General features: G+C 40.0%; 1 protein-coding gene across 1 annotated transcript; it reads left to right on the top strand.

Annotated features, from left to right (window-relative positions):
* The first annotated feature begins 11,522 nt into the window (after positions 1-11,522).
* Positions 11,523-22,418, top strand: LOC131996650 (uncharacterized). Its single transcript, XM_059366280.1, has 2 exons — positions 11,523-12,129; positions 21,000-22,418. Exon 2 carries the CDS (start codon positions 21,002-21,004, stop codon positions 21,923-21,925), a length of 924 nt encoding a protein of 307 aa, XP_059222263.1. The 5' UTR covers positions 11,523-12,129; positions 21,000-21,001; the 3' UTR covers positions 21,926-22,418.
* Positions 22,419-24,694: the final 2,276 nt, after the last annotated feature.

The following is a 24,694-nucleotide window of genomic DNA, read 5'->3' as shown; positions in this document are numbered from 1 at the left end:
GTTACAAACCGAATGCCTAGGTTAGTATACTCCCATCCTATTGTGGTGGCTATAAAAAGAAGCACCCTTTTTAAACCATGGGAAAATTGTACATCCTATGTGTAAATTTTAAGAAAATTGGTTTATCCGTTTTTGAGTCTACACGGAACACTCAAACAAACAAACTAACAAAAGAGTATAAATGGATTGTATATATGTACAACCTGGCCCGATTTGCTTCGCTTAAGCCAAAAGAATTTGTGGCCCCGTTTGACATGGTCCAAATTTGAAAACTATTGGGTTGCCCAAAAAGTAATTGCGGATTTTTTAAAAGAAAGTTAATGCATTTTTAATAAAACTTAGAATGAACTTTAATCAAATATACTTTTTTTACACTTTTTTTCTAAAGCAAGCTAAAAGTAACAGCTGATAACTGACAGAACAAAGAATGCAATTACAGAGTCACAAGCTGTGAAAAAATTTGTCAACGCCGACTATATGAAAAATCCGCAATTACTTTTTGGGCAACCCAATATTTATTTTCATATTAAAATCTCAAATAATTTTCATTAGAATCCCTTATTGCTCCGTATGGTAGACATGCCCATTTGAGGCATATTTTTGGGGTGGGGCAACCGCCCCGGGAATTGACTCTAATTTGTGTATAAGTTTCGTATTATACTCTCAAGAACCTTTAGTTTTGATCCCATATTGTTCCCATTGGCCTACTTATTCGTTTGGAGGTGATTTTTGGGATGGGACGGCCCCCCTGGGACTTGATCCCAAGTTTTTATACAAGTTTCGTATTCTACTTCTAATTACCTTTCATTTGATACCAATATTGCTCAAGTCGGTAAACATCTAATTTTTGGGCGGTTTTAGGGGTAGGGCGTCCCCCTCCCCCCCAGACAATTGAGGTCGAACTCTACTCTTAAATGCCTTTCATTTGATACCCATATTGTCCCAATTGGGAAACATTTCCGCATGGATGGGTTATGGGGTAGGGCTTCCCCCCACGTGTGCCGAGTATAATAAATATCAGATTTTATTTGTAAAGAGCTGCCATGTGGAGTGATCCGCCGATTAAGGGTCTTAAGCACATAAAATCGCCTTTATTAACTGATTTGGCTGAAATTTAAAGCAGTGAATTGTTTAAGCCTCAATTCATCCGACTTGAGTACAGTTCAAATTTGACCATATTTAGGTATAGCTGCCATATAAACCGATCTGACGACATAGGCTCTAGGTAATGATTCAGTGCGTTGTGCTAGGCTACCGGATATCAGAACCGAGTATGATTTACCTCAGAACTTATATAGATATAGCTTTCAATTTGTGGCCTTAAGCCCTTAAGACCACAAATTTGGTTGCCCAAAAAGTAATTGCGGATTTTTTAAAAGAAAGTAAATGCATTTTTAATAAAACTTAGAATGAACTTTAATCAAATATACTTTTTTACACTTTTTTCTAAAGCAAGCTAAAAGTAACAGCTGATAACTGACAGAAGAAAGAATGCAATTACAGAGTCACAAGCTGTGAAAAAATTTGTCAACGCCGACTATATGAAAAATCCGCAATTACTTTTTGGGCAACCCAATACCTGATTTATTAACCGATTTTTCTGGAGTATGAAACTTTGACTTTTGTAGGGCTTCTCGGTACCTGAACCCCGACATGGCCGAACTTAGTTCGTTTTTACTTGTTTTTTTTCTATTGGATTTTAGTTTCTTTAATTATCTCACAAAAAAGCAAACAAAAAGTCCGCAAACCAGCAATTCATAGCCGCAGCATCAGGTTAAGTTATTATTGCTCTCCTTGACGGCATGACTAAATAACGAAAGCGACAAGATAACAAGCAAAATGTATATGCGATTTATGCCTCGTGGTTGTGGGTTTTCTTCTTTTGGCACCGGGTTAAATTTTCACAACAACAGAACAATCAAAAAAAAAAAAAGGAAAAATACTGAAAGGGTAAAACAAATGTTGGCGATTAAAACAATGCTCAAAGCAAACAAAGCATTTTCGCTTGGTAAATGAAAATTAAAATGCCACAGAAAATTTTCACAATAATGGCTTGTGTAAAGATGAGACAACTCAATTTGAGGTTTAGCAATAATTTCTCTATTAGACGCGAATTGAGGGTAACCGAAAATATATTAAGCGCAAAAAAGGATTGACTTTGAAAAATGATGGCGTTAAGAGATGGAAAATTGACTGAGTGAAATTTAATTAAATTAGGAAATATTTTGGGAAAAAAAATTCTGTATAAGAAAATGTTGATCATTCTGCTGGCTAGCAATTTCATAAACTCGTATGGGTCATGGCAGATATAAGCAAATATGACAAGATCTTCAACATATTCGGTAAATTTCAACTAAATCGGATAATGAATGTACCTTTAATGGGACCAAGACCTTACATCAGGACAATAGTCCTATCAAGACCATTCTAGACACAGACGTTCAAGTAAATACGTCTTTTATGTACCAAAGATATAAAATCGGGAAATCGGTCAATACGTCATTCATAATTAAGTAAAGACCTATCTGAACCATATTTGAAACGAATGTCAAGGGGTGTTATACAACTCAGTATTCCAAATTGAGACTGAAGCGTGATTACCGCAGACGGACAGACAGAGAGACAGACATACAGGCAGACTGACAGACGGACGGATAGACATACAGGCAGACTGACAGTCGGACGGATAGACATACAGGCAGACGGACTGCCAGACAGACGTTCGTATAGAAAAGGTAGCAAATTTTTACGACAACCAAGAATATATAAACTTTATAGGGTCTGGATTTCACCCTTTTTCCAAGCTAACTAACCACAGGGTCTGGAAGGAATATTGAGATGTGTTGCAAATAGAGATTTGGAACGGAGTGGAGTAGACCTATTTTTGGCCGTAGCGGAAGCGATATTTCTCGAGCTCGGAGTGGAGCGGTTTCCAATTTCAAAATCCGCTGCGCTTCGACAAAATATTGGGTTGCCCAAAAAGTAATTGCGGATTTTTCATATAGTCGCCGTTGACAAATTTTTTCACAGCTTGTGACTCTGTAATTGCATTCTTTCTTCTGTCAGTTATCAGCTGTTACTTTTAGCTTGCTTTAGAAAAAAAAGTGTAAAAAAAAATATATTTGATTAAAGTTCATTCTAAGTTTTATAAAAAATGCATTTACTTTCTTTTAAAAAATCCGCAATTACTTTTTGGGCAACAAATAAAATTTTTTGAAACTCACATTTTTTTATTCAAAACCATAGGAAAGGTGAATTTAAACCCAATTAATCTTATCGTTTGCGATGCCCGTGTGTCTATCCGTCCGTCTGTCTGTTTATTGTAATCATGCTATAGCCTTAAAAAATGTTGATATTGAGCAGAAATTTGGCACAGATTTGTATTTCATCCAAACATAGGCTATGTTCTTTATAAGGCTAAAGAGGACCATATTTGGATATAGCTGTCGCATATACCGATTTTGGGTCTTGAGCCCAAAAAAAGGTGCATTTAATATCCAAATTTGGTGAAATTTCAAACGATGTGATTTTATACCCCCCACCATAGAATGGGGGTATACTAGTTTCGTCATTCTGTTTGTAGCACCTCGAAATATTAGTTAAAGACCCCATAAAGTGTATATATTGGGTTGCCCAAAAAGTAATTGCGGATTTTTTAAAAGAAAGTAAATGCATTTTTTATAAAACTTAGAATGAAATTTAATCAAATATATTTTTTTTACACTTTTTTCTAAAGCAAGCCAAAAGTAACAGCTGATAACTGACAAGCTGTGAAAAAATTTGTCAACGCCGACTATATGAAAAATCCGCAATTACTTTTTGGGCAACGCAATATTTTTGATCGTCATGACATTTGAAGTTGAACCAGCCATGTCCGTCCATCTGTCTGTCGAAAGCACGCTAATTTGCGAAGGAGTAAAGCTAACTACTTCAAATTTTGCACAAATACTTTCTGTTAGTGTAAAGGATCGGTTCATGTTTTGGTATAGCTGGCATATAAACCGATCTTGGATCTCGACTTCTTGTGGGTTCAATTCTTATCCGATTTAGCTGAAATTTTGGATGAGGTGTTTTGGTATGATTTCCAACAACTGTGCTCAGTATGGTTGAAATCGGCCTAAAAACTTATATAGCTGCCATATAAACCGATCTTGAACCTTGACTTCTTGAGCCCCCAGATGGCGCAATTCTTATCGGATTTGTTTGAAATTTTGCATGAGGTGTTTTGTTATGACTTCCAACAACTATGCCAATCATGGTTGAAATCGGTTTATAGCCTGATATAGACCTCGTATAAACCGATCTTGAACCTTGACTTCTTGAGCCTCTAGAGGGCGAAGCTGTCGTTAGTATGGTTCAAATCGGTTCGATTACCTGATATCGCTGCCATACAAGCCTATCTTGAATCTTGACTTCTTGAGCCTTTAGAGGGCGATCTTGAACCGTGACTTCTTGAGCCTCTAGAGGGCGCTGTCATTTTGCATGACGTTTGTCGTTAGTATGGTTCAAATCGGTTCGATTACATGATATAGCTACCATACAAGCCCATCTTGAATCTTGACTTCTTGAGCCTTTAAAGGGCGATTTATATTATCCAATTTATATTATCCATTTATATGACCTGAATCAGACATCCTTCCATTTATAACACCTCAAAATATTGATATAGGACCCCATAAAGTATAGATATTCTCGATCGCTTCGACATTCTGAGTCTGTCGAAATCACGATAGCGGTCGAACGCGTAAAGCTAGCCGCTTAAAATTTTGCACAAATACTTAAGATTGAAGTAGGTCATTGGAGATTGCAAATGGGCTATATCAGTTCAGATTTGGATATAGCTCCCATATAAACCAATCTCCCGATTTGACTTTTTGAGCTCCTGGAAGCCGCAATTTTCGTCCGATTTGGCTGAAGTTTTCCACATAGTGTTCTGTTAAATCGGTCTATAACCTGATATAGCTTCCATATAAACCGATGTCCCGATTTGACTTTTTAAGCTCCTGGAAGCCGCAATTTTCGTCCGATTTGGCTGAAATTTTCCACACAGAGTTTTGTTGTGACTTTCAACAACTGTGTCAAACTGTGAGCTATATCAGAACATGATATAGCTCAGACATAAACCGATCTCCCGATTTGACTTCTTGAGCCCCTGAAAGCTGCAATTTTCATCCGATTTGGCTGAAATTTTGCACATAATATTCTGTTATAACTTTCAAAAACTGTGCAAATTTCGGCCCAAATCAGACAAGAACCTGATATAGCTCCCATGTAAACCGGTCTCTCGATCCTCCTTGTTCGGTTCCTAGAGCTTTTATTTTTGATGGTTTGAAAGAAGTTTTGGTATGTGGAATTATATTATGCCCTTCAAATAAATTTATTTGTATAAATTTTCAGCAGAATCCTTGGTAGTTGGTTCCCAAGATTCAGCCCGGCCGAACTTAGCACGCTTTTACTTGTGTCTTTCCTCCTTTGTGTGCCTTAAAAGATATACCGGAAAAAGAACTCCACAAATGCGATCCATGGTGGAGGGTATATAAGATTTGGCCCGGCCGAATTTGGCACGCTTTTACTGTTCTTGCTGAATATGGACCCGATCGGACTATATTTAGGTATAGCTGCAATGTAGACCGTCTTCGGGTCTAGGGTGTTAGGGCCGTCACATGAGCAATTATGTTGTTATCGTTGTATAGACCTCTATGCGACCGGTCGCTGCGGGAACATGATGAACATAGGTTTTTTAAAGGCACCAATAACTCGCCTTGACATATCGAGCATCATAGGCACTCAGTATTTAAGTATGACCCGGTGCCTCTAGACCTCTCACTGAGACTCTCCACTCAATACCGCTGATTGTCCGTGACTGCAGTTGCAGCTACTTCGTATGGGGCATTCCACTATTCGCAACCTGTAGACGCTTCCGGTACCTCCCAGTTAAGCTTCTCCTGAAGAAGAACACCACAGATTGGGCTCAAAGTTATCCTATGCCGGAATGGACAATTATAACCCGATTTCGCTAAAATTTAAAACAGTGAGTTGTGCTCCATATCTCAAGATATTTGAATATATAGCCAAATAGACCGTATCATTGAGCTTAAAATTTAATCGGACATCACTCACTGAATGTTCATGGGGAAATTTGCATTTGCAATAGACCGATATGGCAACTTTGGGTGTTAAGCCTACAAGTGAGTTCTGTTTGACCCCTTGTCATCAATGCCAAATATCTGATTCGGAGTATATTTAAGTATAACTATGTTTAACTATAGCCCGCTTCCAGGTATAGGGTCATAGGCCATAACAGTGGCGCTTATTACCCGAATTCGCTGAAATGTGAAAAATTTAGTCGCACCAGGTCACTCGATTTACGGACTGAGTATGATCCATATACGACTTTAGTTAGATCCTGCTGCCATATATACCGATCCGTCAATTTAGGGTCTCAAGCTTAAAAAAAGCGCACTCATTAACTGATTTCGTTGAAAGTTGGAACCTAGAGGTCTTTGAGATCCATGACAAATATGGCCTCTTTATTGGGTAGCCACAACAGGTGCATTTATTATCCGATTTCTTTTCAATTGGAAACAATGAGATATACAAAGCTTTCCTACATCCAAACCGAACATGGTAACTGCCATTAAGAGGCTTGGGAAATAAAATCGAAAGGTCTGATTATACATATGTGAATTTTACCAGTTTAAGGAAAATTCTGTCCTCGAAATCTATTACGGTAGGGTATGTTCAGAAGCCAGAGAATGTATGGACAACGTCTAGTGAGGAAACACTAGAGCTACTCGTTGATACACATTTCCCGGGTAATTCTTCAACGGACAATGTGGCGCCAGAAGAGGTTGTCAATGGTATGCATTCGTCGGAGGCTATTGGGAAATTGTGTCTGAGCCGAAAATCCTTTGGGCGATAAAAAGTTTCGACTCCTTTAAGTCGCCAGGCCCTAATGATGTAATAATTCAAATTTTGCCCATGAACATTCCACTAAGGAACAGAGGTAAAACTTCTCACATATCAATGAGTGCAGTCCAATTCAGGTTAAAGCTCAGTGATAAGGGGCCTCCATTTTATAGGCGAATCCGAACGGCGTGCGGCAGAGCGACACTTCTTTGGAGAGAACAGTACACCTCCTTGAGGTGTTCTTCTGCTGACCCATCTTTTTAGATCCTCAGATCCCAAGCCTGCCGTAATGCACCTTTTAGTAAGCAAGTTATTAATAAACTCTCTTACGGTAGAGTTGATGCCTACTTTGGAATAAAGCCACTAATAATATATTATTTTTTCTGGAAAAAGGAGTAAAAATGGTCGCGTATGCTGATGACGTGGCAATTGCGTTTAGAAGAAAGTTTCCTAGCACTCTAAGAAACATACTTCAGGAAGCCTATAATGTTATATGGTGCTGTGGTCCGGTGGACGGCACTTCAAAAGTCCATCTACTGCTCAATACTTAACCGGACCCAAAGGATGGTTTGTTTGTGCATCGCAGCCGGGCGGGTCTGCTGGAAGGCGCTTCAAAAGTCCATCTACTGCTCAATACTTAACCGGACCCAAAGGATGGCTTGTTTGTGCATCAAAGCCGCACTTAGGACGACACCGTCTGATGCACTGAACGTAATGCTACATCTAATGGCTAGACACAATGGACACTGTGTTACACTTGATGCAATATCCGATGTTCCAGGCAGTGTTCATTACACCCTACCCGCTTTCTGATAAAAAAAACAAGAACTAAAGTAGAGAGATTGATTTATATGGGAGCTGGATCAAACTATAGACCGATTCAAACCACAATAAACACGTATGTTAATGGTCATGAGAGAAGCTTTTGTACAAAATTTCATCCAAATCGCCTTATAATTGCGCCCTCTAGAGTTTCAAGAAGTCAAGATCCCAGATTGGTTTATAGGGCAGCTATATCAGGTTCTATACCGATTTACGCCATACTAAGCACAGTTATTGGAAGTCATAATAAAAAATTTCATGGAAAATTTCAGCCAAATCGGATGATAATTGCGCGCTCTATTGGCTCAAGAAGTCAAGATCCAAGATTGGTTTATATGACAGCTATACCAGATTGTGAACCGATTAATACCATACTTAGCGTATTTGTTGAAAGTGCTAACAAAACACTTCGTGCAAAATTTCAGTTAAATTGGACGAGAATTGCGCCCTCTAGAGGCTCAAGAAGTCAAGACCCCAGATCGGTTATATGGCAGCTATATCAAAATATGGACCGATTTAAACCATACCGTAGTTGTTGGAAGTGATACCTAGACACTATGTGCAAAATTTCAATAAAATCGGATAAGAACTGCTTTATGGGGTCTCAAGAAGTTAAGACCCAAGATCGGTTTATATGGCAGCTATATCAAAACATGAACCTATATGGCCCATTTACAATATCAACCGACCTACACTAATAAGAAGTATTTGTGCAAAATTTCAAGCGGCTAGCTTTACTCCTTCGGAAGTTAGCGTGCTTTCGACAGACAGACGGACGGACAGACGGACGGACATGGCTAGATCGACATAAAATGTCACGACTATCAAGAATATATATACTTTATGGGGTCTCAGACGAATATTTCGAGTAGTTACAAACAGAATGACGAAATTAGTATAGCCCCCTTCCTATGGTGGAGGGTATAAAAATGGCCGGGGCGGGAGTGGAACGGAAAAAAGTTACCCACTCCCGATCCCTAGTTGCAAATGAAACAATGTATATTTCTTCGGTGCTGGGTATAAAATAGGCAACCAAATTCTCTATGCCCTTCTACCACTCCTTCTACCACTCCTTCCACCACTCCTTCTACCACTCCTTACCCCACGTTTCCTTCCCTAAAAACAAGTCTTGCCAAATGACACTCTTTACTTTCCCCTTTTTGATTACTCGAGTATTAAATTCAATTTAAACGATTTTAAATATGCATGAAATTGCAAATGGGAAACAACATAAAATGCTCATTAAATGATTTTTAGTCTCCGAATGATTAAAATAATGCACAGCATATAATTTACGATTTGCCATCATGCAGTGCAGTGAGCATTAAAAGCAGGACTATAAAAAATCTCGTCACACCCAATCTTGTCAGGCAACCTAAAATTTGTAATTTAAGCATTCAACGGCAAAGGAGAAACGTGAAGAGATGTGGCTGAGAATATTCAATGCTCTTGGAGTACAGGCAAGCAAGCAAGCCTCACCTGCTGCCAAGACAAGTGTACTGACACCCAAGCATCCTTACTCCCTAATGAATGGTAATAGTTTCACACGCATACACCCATGTAGATATTAACACTCAGATACCTACTGAACTGCATAGACACACCATTTGCTCCTTTTTTAATGTCCTTGCCAGGCAATGACTTTTAAAAAGTTTTAGTATCATTTCTGTTTTTTTTTCTTTTTTGTTGAAGTGGAAGTGCCGATGTGTGCATGTGTGCATAAGTAGATTTCTAAAAGTATTTCACCACCAAGTGCTTGGCTGTGTGTCGGCGTGTTCATGCGTTTGACTGTTAACTAGAAACTATTAAAGTTAATGTAACTTTTGAATGACTTTTCACAGACGTCAATGCATGCAATTTACAGTTTTCTCCCACATCCCATCCCTGCCGGCGCCTTTCCTCTTGTCTCATAATTGAAATACATAATGACATTTGGCAAACAATTTGTAATTTTATAAATTGTGCATTTGTCCTCGAATGATATGTGCATGTCATGGCCCGGCATAAGCACCAAACTCCAGTGTAAACATTTTGCACTGCTATTTACTCAATTAGTTTGTAGAACATGGCCAAGGACTATTTCCGCTGGAGATAGAAGAACTTTGTGATATGAAGCCGGATGGTGTGAAACTTAGAAATAAAAGGTTTATGAAATGGACGAATTAAGAAAAACTCATGCATTGTCTAAATTGTAGTGTTATAGGGGGTGTATTACATTGATCAAATAAAAATATTTAAGAAATAGGCTTATTTTGTCATTCTGCTTAAAACACGCCGAAATAACGAAATATATGATCAAACATGTGAAAAGGCATTAAGTTCAGCCGGGCCAATCTTTAGATACCCATAACCTCGGGTATATATGTAAACATCTTTCGTCATTTCGTCATTATCCGGTGAAAAATGCATAATTTATGTCGCCAAAATAAGGTCCGATTTGGATTGAATTCGATAAGTACAAATCATTGTTCAATTTTCCGCCTATGGCGTTCAGCGTCCGCCTATGGCGTTCAGCGTCCGCCTATACGTTCAGCGTCCGCCTATGGCGTTCAGCATCCGCCTATGGCGTTCAGCGTCTGCCTATGGCATTCAGCGTCCGCCTATGGCGTTCAGCGTCTGCCTATGGCGTTCAGCGTCCGCCTATGGCGTTCAGCGTCTGCCTATGGCGTTCAGCGTCCGCCTATGGCGTTCAGCGTCTAGGCGGACATGCTAACCTCTGCGCTACGACGGCTTCTCTAACCTGTCTTTTTGGTAGCCATATCCAAATATAGTCCGATTTGAACCACATACGACACGGATGTCGAAAAGCCTAACATAAGTCACTATGTCAAATTTCAGCGAAATCGGATAGTAAATGTGCCTTTTATGGGGCCAGGACTTTAAATCGAGAGATCGGTTTATATGACAGTTACATCCAAATCTTAACTGATCTGGACCAAATTGAAGGGGGCTGTCGAAGGGCCTAACACAACTCACAGTCCCAAATTTCAGAGAAATCGAGTAATAAATGTGCCTATTATGGGGCCAAGACTTTAAATCGAGAGATCGGTCTATATGGCAGTTATATCCAAATCTGAACCGATCTGGACCAAATTGAAGGGGGCTGTCGAAGGGCCTTGTTCATGGTTGTGCTATTTTTTTTATCATAGCTGCTGTGCTAGCTAAACGCAACAGGTATGTGCCTAGCGGTCTGTCATGTAAAACACACACGCACTCATACCAACGTGCGTATATGCAGTCGCTGGGTACATACTTGTTTGTTGTTATTCAGCCAAACAAATGTTCATCGCCAACCACTGGCAGATGATATTCTTTTCTTTTTGGTAATTATTCGAAGTCAAGCTTAACTCCCGTACGCATATAAACCCCCGCGACCAAGAAAAAAAAAGAACAACAAAAAGAACCTGTGAGCAAGGAAAAAGAAAGAAAAAGTGAAATTAAATTGTACACAGCAAAGAAATTAAGAACTGTTTAAAATGTGAAATTGTTTAAAAATACTTACCATCTAGAAAATAAACATACTTACCTATATTGTGACCCCTAAATACCTACCTTGAAATTAAAACAAAACAAAAACAAGAAGAATACTTACCTAAGGAAATTAGTGAAATAAAAATTGCAAGAAACACAAGAAAAATTATAAAATTACTAACTACTTATTATCTACACTGTTAAAATTTACCTACATATATTTTCTTAAAACCTAATTATTGCACAAAGTGTTTAAACTAATTTATATTGCACTTACCTTAATTTATATTGCACTTGCCTCGTTTTATATTGCACTTACCTAATTAAGCTTATACTACATTGTAAATATTGCACAGTGGAACAAAAAAAATACAAACCTGTGAAAATAAACAAATTGAATTGAAACAAAAAAAGCAATCTAGTCTTGTGGGAAAAAAAAGGCAAAACCAAAGTTCGTAAAGAAACATTTTGGTCCATTCGGAGCCGAATTTGTGAAAAAAAAGTGTGGTTATTTCAAAAAAATTTTTAAATTAAGTGGCCATTTCGAAAAGTGTGATTTTGGTGGTTCACAGACATTAGTTGTGTTACATCCCTTTGTGAAAAGCTAAAATACATTGGAAAAAGTAAAAAATTTTATTTTTTGTTAAAAAAAAAAAAAAAAATAATAATAATAGAAAATAATCAAAATTGTACAAGAGACATTGTGAGCGTGCTGCAAGATCAATTAATCTACACAACAACAAAACAAAAGCTCGGTTCGGGGTCGCGTTACATAACAAGAGATTGATCCAGAAATCTTAAATCCGTTACGAGCATTCCAGCAATTCAGCCATAAGGTTTTGAGCGGACGGACATTGGAAGGCCGGCGTCTACAGACACACACACACACGTATACCTCTACACATACACTCAAACCTTACCTTCAAAGTGAGTACCCATTTACATGCGTATATAAAAGCACGACACAAGGAGAGAATACCAGGTGCCGCACTTCTTGACTCTCATTGTAATTATGTGGCAAAAAAATACTCGAAACCTGTGCATGACCCTGTATACTTACCTTTTGCGTGCTATAGACTAGTTCATGCGATAAATGCTTTGATGCCCAATGGAGTGAGTTTAGTGACCCGCCATTTTTTGACTCATATGAATTTTGTGACACACATATGCAAAGCGATCCACTGACCCTATATACGTTTGAAGAAGGGGACTCGACGGCCATTTTTGATTTTCAAAAAATTTATTAAGGAATTTCGGAAATATTTACGTCCATTTTGAATTTAATGTGAAAAGTGACCCAAATCGAATCTATGCCATTTTCATCCTGTTTTGTTTTAAATTTGTGCCTCGTTGATTAGATACGATCCTTGTGGTATAGAGGCCTAGTCAGAATTGAATTTGATTTTTGAATCACAGGGTCTTTGTTGTTGGCTCTTTATTAAGACGTGACTGTGTTTGCGATTTTTTTTTTTTTTGAAATTTTGTCGCTGGCTTAGATGAAATGATACGTTGTAGAGCAAAGTGACCTAAATCGATTGGGTAAAAAAAAGAAAAAATTGTCCCAACATTTTACAAATCGACAGAGATATTATCTGCTTTCTTGAAGACTGTCTATTGGGGCGCAAATACCACGTCCCTCGTATTGCAATTCGCCACGATTTATTGAAAGTGGGTTTCTGTTCGCCTTTCTCTGAAGCACTGAATTGATTGACCCGCTGCCTTGAGAGGAAATTTATTTGTTCTTCCATTATCATTAATCCGCCTCCACAGACGAACGAAGACTGTGCCATTTAGTTTGGGAATCCGCTTTGATAGTCGGCATCGGACCCTTCAAGGAAAATTGAGTTTTTTTGAATTTAGGTCCTGAACCGAGACAATTAAATAGTGTTTTGCTTGACCCTTCTCTGAAATTTTCACGAATTGGAAAATTTTAGTAGCAAGGAATTTTTGGCAAAATGGAGAAAGCTATACGTGATAGATTTGCAAATAGCGTCAATGACTTGGTGGATTTCGACAGCACATTCGCCGCAGCGAGATCCGAGGATAATGTTCATAGCCTGGAGGCTCTAAGAGTGGAGCTGGATTCGCTTTGGAACAACGTTAAAAAATCATACTTAGAATGCCGCGATCATGTTGCAGCGGAGGGCGAAACACCCATGGATAGAAACAAGCTTCGATCTCATTACAAAGACGCTAGGGAAAGCTATATGCGAGTCATAGGTTCATTGAACGCGGATATTAATGCATTTAAAGAACAGGCGATCCAGGAGAAGGCAGAAAGAGAGTCGATACAGCAAGTAAGATCCGAGGAAAGGGATTTTATGCCAGTCTCTAGACTCCCCCCGTGTGATACAGACACTTTCAAGGGAGGATATACAGCTTGGCCAACATTCAGGGACCTTTTCACTGCAATTTATATTAGGAATCCAAGGCTAAGCAACGTTGAAAAACTTTTTCATTTGACACAAAAGACCGCAGGAGAGGCGAGGGAGATGATAAGCCACGTTCCTTTGACAAATGATGGATTTTTATTAGCTTGGTCCAATTTAACTGACAGATATGAGAATAAAAGAATGCAGGTCAACGAACAGCTAAAGATTCTTTTTAATCTGCCAAATGTTACGGTAGAATGTTCTCAGTCAGTTCAGAAGCTGCAGCGCACTGTTAATAGCTGTATACAAACTCTTGAAATACTTTGCGTGGATGTTACAAAATGGGACCCGATCTTGATCTACTTATGTTCGGCAAGGTTACCTAGACAATTTCTAGAGGAGTTTGAGAATTCGTTAAATGATTGCAAGACTCTTCCAACATGGGCGGAATTTGACAGATTTCTGACCCATAAGTTTAAGACCCTCGAGTCTGTAAGCAATATTAAACCAAGTTTTAGTAAGCCAAGTCACAATAAGCAGGACCAGAACAAAAAGTTTTTCAACAGCTTTCACACGAACATTTCACAAAAGACCCACAGTTCTGGTGCTAAGAATAATGCTAATGCAAGACAGCCTCCGGCAAAACCTACCCAAACGGCTCAAAGTTGCCAGATTTGTAAAGCAACGCATTTCATCCGGGATTGTCCGAAGTTTATTGAGAAAAATATCAATGATAGGATTCACATCGTGAAGGTTTCACACTTATGCTACAATTGCCTTTCATCTAATCACGGGGTAAAAGACTGCAAGAGCAAATTTTCATGTAGAGAATGCAACTTGAAGCATCACACAATGCTACACAAGGGAACGGAAACCCAAGCTAGTAGCCAATACCCAGCCAGAGATGTAGCGCGACCCAGTACTAGTGCTACCGCTCTTACGACAATTATACAGTCCACTCCTGACACAAGACAAAGTAACATCACCACCCTGACCCTTCGGGATAAGCAAATTAGTGAGCGTCATCCTAGGGAAACTTTGCTATTTACTGCCGTAGTGCAGATAGAATCTAGAGGACAACTATTCGATGCCAGAGCTATTATTGACTCTGGATCGCAGTCCACCTTTATAACAGATAAACTCAAGAACAAATTGAGTCTTCCAACTAAGCGAAACTTGGTACACGTCACGGGGCTTAGCCAGATGGTAGCCGAAACTTCGAACAAAGCTTGTCTCTTTACTTTGCGTTCAAGCTTAGACCCTCGATTTGAGTTGGAGGTTTGGGCGCCTGTCTTGAAGGCCCTTCCTTCTAATTTACCACCACAAAACTTAGACCTAGCACAACTTCAGGATGTTGCCAACCTTGATTTGGCAGATCCAAAATTCTATATTAGCCAACCGGTTGACCTTCTAATAGGAATGGACATAGGACCCCTTATTTTTGACATTGGATCTCCTATGAAATCAGTCGGCACACTTTTGGCACAGAACACAGTTTTTGGATGGATCGTTGGTGGACCCATAGCACAAGGAACTACAGGGGGTAACCGAGTTTCTCTGCACAACACAATATCGATAGAGAAAATACTTACACGTTTTTGGGAGGTGGAGGAGACCCCCAAAAAGATTTTGGTCCTTCGAACCGGATTTGTGAAAAAAATAGCACAACCATGGATTTTGAGCTCTTGACAGTCACGTTTGGAGTAAATTGCGCACCATTCCTTGCAATCCGAACACTTCTTCAACTTGCGGAAGACGTGGCGGACACATACCCCTTAGCATCAAAGATCATTCAAGAGAATCTGTATGTTGATGATGTTCTGGTCGGGGCTCACACAATTGAAGAAGCCATCCGATCTCGTAAAGAGTTAATCTCAGCCTTTGACTCGGCTGGATTTCAACTCATGAAATGGACAGCAAATGATCACAAAGTCATTCAAGACTTACCTGCCGATCAATTGCTGCCAGTAAATTGGCTTGAGCTCTCGGAGGACTCTTCAACCAAAACCCTTGGTATTCGGTGGAATATTTCTGGGGATTATTTCACATTCACACCACCATCATTAGAAGTCAGACCAACGTACACAAAAAGAGAGGTCTTATCATCCATTGCCAAATTGTTTGACCCTTGTGGTTGGTTGGCCCCAGTTATTGTAATCGCCAAGCTAGTCATGCAGCAAGTATGGCTTGACAAAATAGACTGGGATGACACGCTCAAAGCAATAGCATTAATAAACTGGCAAACCTTTGTAAAAAACTGTGGGGAAATTGAATCAGTAAAAGTTCCAAGATGGATTCAGTTTGTGCCTTCGTGTCAAGTTGAAGTTCACGGGTTTTGTGATGCGTCTGAGAGTGCGTACGGAGCAGCTCTTTACATAAGAGTGGAACATGAAGACCACAAGACAGAAACATATTTGCTCGCTGCTAAGACTCGTGTAGCCCCCATAAAGAAAATCTCGCTACCAAGGCTTGAGTTATGCGGGGCTGTTTTATTATCAAAGCTTGCGTCGTCAATTATAGCTAAGCTTCAAATTTCTAACTTCACAACTTACTACTGGACTGACTCAACAATTGTTCTAGCATGGCTCAAGAAACCACCTTGTGCTTGGAGCACATTTGTGGGAAATCGCGTCTCGGAGATATTGGAAAACGTCGGGGTTGAAAATTGGCTGCATATTGACTCCGAAAGTAACCCTGCGGATGTTGCCAGTCGAGGGTGCTCACCATCTGACTTGAAAGGTCATCATTTGTGGTGGCACGGACCCCTATGGTTAAAACTTCCGAAAGACAGGTGGCCAACGTACGAAGTTTTTAGTGACACGAGTTTAGAAGCGAAAGCAGTTAAAGTTTTTGCTACTACAACCTTTGAAGACCCTCTCGAAAGATTCTCTTCTTTGTCTCGAGCATATCGAGTTTTGTGTTATGTTTTAAGATTTTGGCGAAACACTAGCGCAGGTCGATCGCATCTTAGAATCTCGTCTGGGAAGATTACCGCTGAAGAAATACAAGACGTAAAGCAACGACTCTTAGTTATGACTCAGAAACAGTACTTTGCTTCCGAATACCACAATTTAGAACAGAAAACTAAATTGTCGCCCAGCAGTAGCCTTTTGTCATTGAACCCATTTTTAGACTCGAAAGGGGTTATGCGGTCCAATGGGCGTCTAGTCCAATCACCGGCACTGTCATACAATGAAAGGCATCCCATTCTCTTGCCATATGATGCAAGAATGACTCAACTTCTTGTCGAGTTTGCACACAAAATAACACTTCATGGAGGCAACCAGCTCATGACACGATTATTGCGATCAGAATTTTGGATATTTCGGTTAAAACCCCTTGTTAAGAAAGTTATACACAACTGCAAGACCTGTATTTTGTATAAAAAGCACTTGCAATCACAAATAATGGCGTCCCTTCCACCTGAGCGCACTTCACTCTCGAGACCCTTTACCAATACCGGGGTTGACTTTGCAGGACCCTTTAATATTAAAAACTATTCAGGTCGTGCTTGTCTGATTACCAAAGGGTACGTCTGTATCTTTGTTTGTTTTGCGACAAAAGCCATACACTTGGAGGCAACAACCGATCTTTCTACACAATCTTTTTTAGCGGCGTTTTCGCGTTTTATTGCTCGTAGAGGTTGTCCGGCCTGTATCTACTCCGATAATGGGAAAAACTTTGTGGGCGCCTCTGAATTACTTAAAAAGGATCGTCTAGAGTTCTTAAAGACTCTACAAAACCAAACGCTGCAGCAGAATGTTTATCAAAATCTAGTTTGGAAATTTATTCCTCCTGGTGCCCCTCACATGGGCGGCCTGTGGGAAGCGGGTGTCAAGTCTTTTAAATCCCACTTGCGCAAGTTTATTCCGAAAATGAACTTTACGTTCGAGGAATTGTCCACAATTTTGACTCGAATAGAGGCTTGCTTAAATTCCAGACCGCTGAGTCCAGCCAACGACGACCCCAATGACTTCTCGAACACAGTTTTTGGATGGATCGTTGGTGGACCCATAGCACAAGGAACTACAGGGGGTAACCGAGTTTCTCTGCACAACACAATATCGATAGAGAAAATACTTACACGTTTTTGGGAGGTGGAGGAGACCCCCAAAAAGATTTTGAGGTCTGAAGAGGACATGGTTTGTGAACAAAACTTTAAGACAACCACTCGCCGAAACCAAAATGGAAGATACGTTGTGACCCTACCGTTTAAAAATTGCGAAGAACTAGGAAGTTCTAGAAACATCGCTTTAGCACAATTTTATCGAATGGAAAGGAAGCTGCAGGCAACGCCTGAAATAAAGGAACAATATGATAAAACTATTCTGGAATATCTGGAACTTGGACACATGAGGAGATTATCGGCCGAGGAGGTAACTAAGACTCCCAATTACTATTTGCCGCATCATGCTGTCATCAAGCCAGATCGACTCACAACGAAACTTAGAGTGGTTTTCAATGCGTCAAGTCCTTCTTCGAACAAAAGAAGCCTCAACGACAACCTGTTTGCTGGACCCATTCTTCAACAAGACCTTGTGTTACAAATTTTGAAGTGGAGATTCTTCAAATACGTATTCAATGCGGACGTAACGAAGATGTACCGGCAAATTCTCCTAGACCCTAATCAGACACAATTCCAAAGAATACTTTTTAGAAAATCTCCAAAGGACCAAGTCGAGGATTTTGAGCTCTTGACAGTCACGTTTGGAGTAAATTGCGCACCATTCCTTGCAATCCGAACACTTCTTCAACTTGCGGAAGACGTGGCGGACACATACCCCTTAGCATCAAAGATCATTCAAGAGAATCTGTATGTTGATGATGTTCTGGTCGGGGCTCACACAATTGAAGAAGCCATCCGATCTCGTAAAGAGTTAATCTCAGCCTTTGATTCGGCTGGATTTCAACTCATGAAATGGACAGCAAATGATCACAAAGTCATTCAAGACTTACCTGCCGATCAATTGCTGCCAGTAAATTGGCTTGAGCTCTCGGAGGACTCTTCAACCAAAACCCTTGGTATTCGGTGGAATATTTCTGGGGATTATTTCACATTCACACCACCATCATTAGAAGTCAGACCAACGTACACAAAAAGAGAGGTCTTATCATCCATTGCCAAATTGTTTGACCCTTGTGGTTGGTTGGCCCCAGTTATTGTAATCGCCAAGCTAGTCATGCAGCAAGTATGGCTTGACAAAATAGACTGGGATGACACGCTCAAAGCAATAGCATTAATAAACTGGCAAACCTTTGTAAAAAACTGTGGGGAAATTGAATCAGTAAAAGTTCCAAGATGGATTCAGTTTGTGCCTTCGTGTCAAGTTGAAGTTCACGGGTTTTGTGATGCGTCTGAGAGTGCGTACGGAGCAGCTCTTTACATAAGAGTGGAACATGAAGACCACAAGACAGAAACATATTTGCTCGCTGCTAAGACTCGTGTAGCCCCCATAAAGAAAATCTCGCTACCAAGGCTTGAGTTATGCGGGGCTGTTTTATTATCAAAGCTTGCGTCGTCAATTATAGCTAAGCTTCAAATTTCTAACTTCACAACTTACTACTGGACTGACTCAACAATTGTTCTAGCATGGCTCAAGAAACCACCTTGTGCTTGGAGCACATTTGTGGGAAATCGCGTCTCGGAGATATTGGAAAACGTCGGGGTTGAAAATTGGCTGCATATTGACTCCGAAAGTAACCCTGCGGATGTTGCCAGTCGAGGGTGCTCACCATCTGACTTGAAAGGTCATCATTTGTGGTGGCACGGACCCCTATGGTTAAAACTTCCGAAAGACAGGTGGCCAACGTACGAAGTTTTTAGTGACACGAGTTTAGAAGCGAAAGCAGTTAAAGTTTTTGCTACTACAACCTTTGAAGACCCTCTCGAAAGATTCTCTTCTTTGTCTCGAGCATATCGAGTTTTGTGTTATGTTTTAAGATTTTGGCGAAACACTAGCGCAGGTCGATCGCATCTTAGAATCTCGTCTGGGAAGATTACCGCTGAAGAAATACAAGACGTAAAGCAACGACTCTTAGTTATGACTCAGAAACAGTACTTTGCTTCCGAATACCACAATTTAGAACAGAAAACTAAATTGTCGCCCAGCAGTAGCCTTTTGTCATTGAACCCATTTTTAGACTCGAAAGGGGTTATGCGGTCCAATGGGCGTCTAGTCCAATCACCGGCACTGTCATACAATGAAAGGCATCCCATTCTCTTGCCATATGATGCAAGAATGACTCAACTTCTTGTCGAGTTTGCACACAAAATAACACTTCATGGAGGCAACCAGCTCATGACACGATTATTGCGATCAGAATTTTGGATATTTCGGTTAAAACCCCTTGTTAAGAAAGTTATACACAACTGCAAGACCTGTATTTTGTATAAAAAGCACTTGCAATCACAAATAATGGCGTCCCTTCCACCTGAGCGCACTTCACTCTCGAGACCCTTTACCAATACCGGGGTTGACTTTGCAGGACCCTTTAATATTAAAAACTATTCAGGTCGTGCTTGTCTGATTACCAAAGGGTACGTCTGTATCTTTGTTTGTTTTGCGACAAAAGCCATACACTTGGAGGCAACAACCGATCTTTCTACACAATCTTTTTTAGCGGCGTTTTCGCGTTTTATTGCTCGTAGAGGTTGTCCGGCCTGTATCTACTCCGATAATGGGAAAAACTTTGTGGGCGCCTCTGAATTACTTAAAAAGGATCGTCTAGAGTTCTTAAAGACTCTACAAAACCAAACGCTGCAGCAGAATGTTTATCAAAATCTAGTTTGGAAATTTATTCCTCCTGGTGCCCCTCACATGGGCGGCCTGTGGGAAGCGGGTGTCAAGTCTTTTAAATCCCACTTGCGCAAGTTTATTCCGAAAATGAACTTTACGTTCGAGGAATTGTCCACAATTTTGACTCGAATAGAGGCTTGCTTAAATTCCAGACCGCTGAGTCCAGCCAACGACGACCCCAATGACTTCTCGCCTTTGACTCCAGGCCACTTTCTTATTGGTACACCACTTCTGACCCCAGCGGAGCCTGATGTTTCAGATCAGGATGTCTCTTTTGCTAATAGGTGGAAAAGACTCAAAATAGTATCTCAATACTTTTGCCAACGATGGAAGTCGGAGTATTTGAAAGAATTGCACCGCAGATCCAAATGGAAATATCAGCAGGAAAATCTCGCAAAGGATGATTTAGTTGTAATCAGAGACGATAGGTTCCCTCCTACGGAATGGACAATGGGTCGCATTGAAAGGGCCTATCATGGTACAGATCAAAATATAAGAGTAGTAGATGTTAGAACGTCAAACGGAATAGTCACTAGACCCATTACTAAAATTGTCAAATTGTTTTCCGCATGACTAGTCGGGTACTCACGAACCTTAGAACACGGTACTCACAAGACTTTTCTTACAGGAATGGCGGCCTACTTACCCCGTGGAGATTGGCAAGAGGAGGAGGAAAGACCTCGCGAAAACAATCGTGGCGCACGACACAATGAAAGACGTGATGGCAATCGCCAGGAAAGAGGACATCCTGGAGCGGACCGGGACTTGCAACGTGGGCGTGGTCGTCCAAGTACATGGCAGTATTCATGTGGTCTTTGCCAAGATGACCACGCTCTTAACTCATGCCAGCGCTTTCGAGACAAAACCCCGTACCAACGGTACGAAACAGTGGAAAGGAGAGGCTATTGTAGAAATTGCCTGGCAAGAAGTCACCTAGCGCCAGACTGTACAAGCCTCACAGGGTGCCGCCGTTGTCATGATCGTCATCACACCCTACTCCATGGGGCCCCTCAACTCGAAGAGGCACCCCTCAATATAGACGTGCCTGTGACACCGCCCCGCTTCTTATGGGACATTGTTTTTGTGCCGACGGCCATTATACGCATAACCGGTGAAGACGTCGACAGTTGGGCTTCTGTGCGAGTCCTGGTAAGCCAGTCCTCTATAATGTCCAGAATCGCGTATGCGACGTTCCGCCGGCTTGGTCTTCGAACGTTTTTGTACCAAGGTAAACGATTTGCTAGCTTTAAAATTATGTCTCGCCAACCCACTAGCACTTGGGCGTTAAAGGTCAACGCGCTCATCACGGACGAGCTGCCAAGACAACCCTATTCCGACCCTCTTCTTCACGACCCGACCCGTGATTTAACTGATAGCTCACTAGCTGACCCGGACCCGAGAAGCAATGTTCCTATCGATCTAGAGCTTGGTGCAGATACATACTCTGCAATACATAGAGAAGGTCGCATATTTACCGGACTTGGTGACGTCAACGCCTATAGGACGGTACTGGGATACATCATATCCGGCCCTATTCGGAATCTAAATCAATAAGGCTTCCATCGTCATACTTACTTAGCCCTTAAAATCTTGGAATGTAACACTTGGTCATGGGGGGCGGAATGTTCATGGTTGTGCTATTTTTTTTATCATAGCTGCTGTGCTAGCTAAACGCAACAGGTATGTGCCTAGCGGTCTGTCATGTAAAACACACACGCACTCATACCAACGTGCGTATATGCAGTCGCTGGGTACATACTTGTTTGTTGTTATTCAGCCAAACAAATGTTCATCGCCAACCACTGGCAGATGATATTCTTTTCTTTTTGGTAATTATTCGAAGTCAAGCTTAACTCCCGTACGCATATAAACCCCCGCGACCAAGAAAAAAAAAGAACAACAAAAAGAACCTGTGAGCAAGGAAAAAGAAAGAAAAAGTGAAATTAAATTGTACACAGCAAAGAAATTAAGAACTGTTTAAAATGTGAAATTGTTTAAAAATACTTACCATCTAGAAAATAAACATACTTACCTATATTGTGACCCCTAAATACCTACCTTGAAATTAAAACAAAACAAAAACAAGAAGAATACTTACCTAAGGAAATTAGTGAAATAAAAATTGCAAGAAACACAAGAAAAATTATAAAATTACTAACTACTTATTATCTACACTGTTAAAATTTACCTACATATATTTTCTTAAAACCTAATTATTGCACAAAGTGTTTAAACTAATTTATATTGCACTTACCTTAATTTATATTGCACTTGCCTCGTTTTATATTGCACTTACCTAATTAAGCTTATACTACATTGTAAATATTGCACAGTGGAACAAAAAAAATACAAACCTGTGAAAATAAACAAATTGAATTGAAACAAAAAAAGCAATCTAGTCTTGTGGGAAAAAAAAGGCAAAACCAAAGTTCGTAAAGAAACAGGCCTAACACAACTCACAGTCCCAAATTTCGGTGACATCGGACAAAAAATGCGCCTTTTATGAGCGCAAAACCTTAAATCGAGAGATCGGTCTATATGGCAGCTATATCCAAATCTGAACCGATTTGGGCCAGATTGAAGAGGGCTGTCGAAGGGCCTAGCACAACTCACTGTCCCAAATTTCGGCAACATCCGACAATAAATGCGCCTTTTATGAGCGCAAAACCTTAAATCGAGAGATCGGTCTATATGGCTGCTATATCCAATTCCGGACCGATCTGGGTCAAATTGAAGAAGAACATCGACTAGTCTAACACAACTCGCTGTCACAAATTTCATCAAAATCTGATAATAAATGTGCATTTTATGGGCCCAAAACCTTCAACCGAGAGATCGGTCTATATGGCAGCTATAATATATCCAAATCTGGATCGATCTGGGCTAAATTGAAGAGGAATGTCGAAGAACCTGGCATAACTCACTGTCCCAAATTTCGGTGAAATCGGATAATAAATGTGCATTTTATGGGCCCAAAACCTTAAATCGAGAGAGATCGGTCAGCTATATCCAAATCTGGACCGATCTGGGCCAAATTTAAGAAGGATCTATAGGGGACCTATATCAAGATATAGCACAATATAGCCCATCTTCAAACTTAGCCTGCCTCTGGACAAAGAAAGAATCTGTTTATGGACAAAAAAGGAATCTGTGCAAAATTTCAGCTCACTATCTCTACTTTTAAAGACTGTAGCGTGACCGACGGACGGACATGGCGAGATAGTCTTAGATCAAGAATTTATATACTTTATAGTGTCGGAAATGGATATTTCGATGTGCTGCAAACGGAATGAAAAAATGAATATACCCCCATTCTTGGGTGGGGGGTAAAAAAAAACAAAATTACTATGAAATTTTCTTCAATTCAAATTCAAAATTTAGCGATAATTTTTTCATAAAAAATTTTAGGACAAAAATTTTTTACTATTTTACTCAAAGAAACACAAAGAGCCAAACTTTAGACAAAATTGTCATTAACCCATTACATCGAATAGGTAGAAATAGTAGAGATAGGCAAAAGTTGGGTATACACATCGCCTAACCTATAGGAACAAAGTGGAAGCTAAATCAAATTCTGGACCTCGGCAGGTGAACACTTTATTGCAATGTTTCTCAAAATCGGACGAACATATATATGGGAGCTATATCTAAATCTGAAAAGACTTTTCCAATTTCAAGATGCCTTGTATCTACGTCAAAAAAAAGGAATGTGCCAAATTTGAAGATGATCGGATGGCAACTGCGACCTGTACTTAGTACACAAATTAACATGGACAGACGGACAGACAGACAGACGGACATAGCTAAATCAAATCAGAAAGTGATTCTGAGTCGATCGGTATACTTCTCAATGGGTCCATCTCTCTTCCTTCTGGGTGTTACAAACAAATGCAAAAATGGTGTAGGGTATACAAAATCTAGCTGGAGTTAGGAAAGAGGTATCCAATGCTAATTGGATTGACGTAAAGTGGAGGAATGAATCCAGTTAAAACCACTAAGGAAAGGCAAATGTGGGGTAAGGACGAATGTATAATATTCAATACCACCCTGTCTATGTACTACTTTTAATACATGGAACCAATGTTAAACTCAAGTCAGACTTAAATTTAGCATACCTATTGAAATATTGAATAAAACCTTTTAAGATTTTCTTACGATAGGATCTAAATTGTGGCTACTAAAGCCTTAAAGGGCCATATCGGATGAAATATATATCTATTGGAACTATTGCCAAATCTGGACAAACTTTGGTGAAATTTTGAATAAGTATTAGGGCGTCAAATTGAACAAATTTGTAGCTACTACATCTTAGAAAGGCCATAT

This window comes from Stomoxys calcitrans, chromosome 4 (assembly GCF_963082655.1).
Source record: "Stomoxys calcitrans chromosome 4, idStoCalc2.1, whole genome shotgun sequence".
NCBI classification, from domain to species: Eukaryota; Metazoa; Arthropoda; class Insecta; order Diptera; family Muscidae; genus Stomoxys; species Stomoxys calcitrans.
Note: the sequence above shows the minus strand (reverse complement) of the source record. Positions and strands in the feature narration are given on the sequence as shown.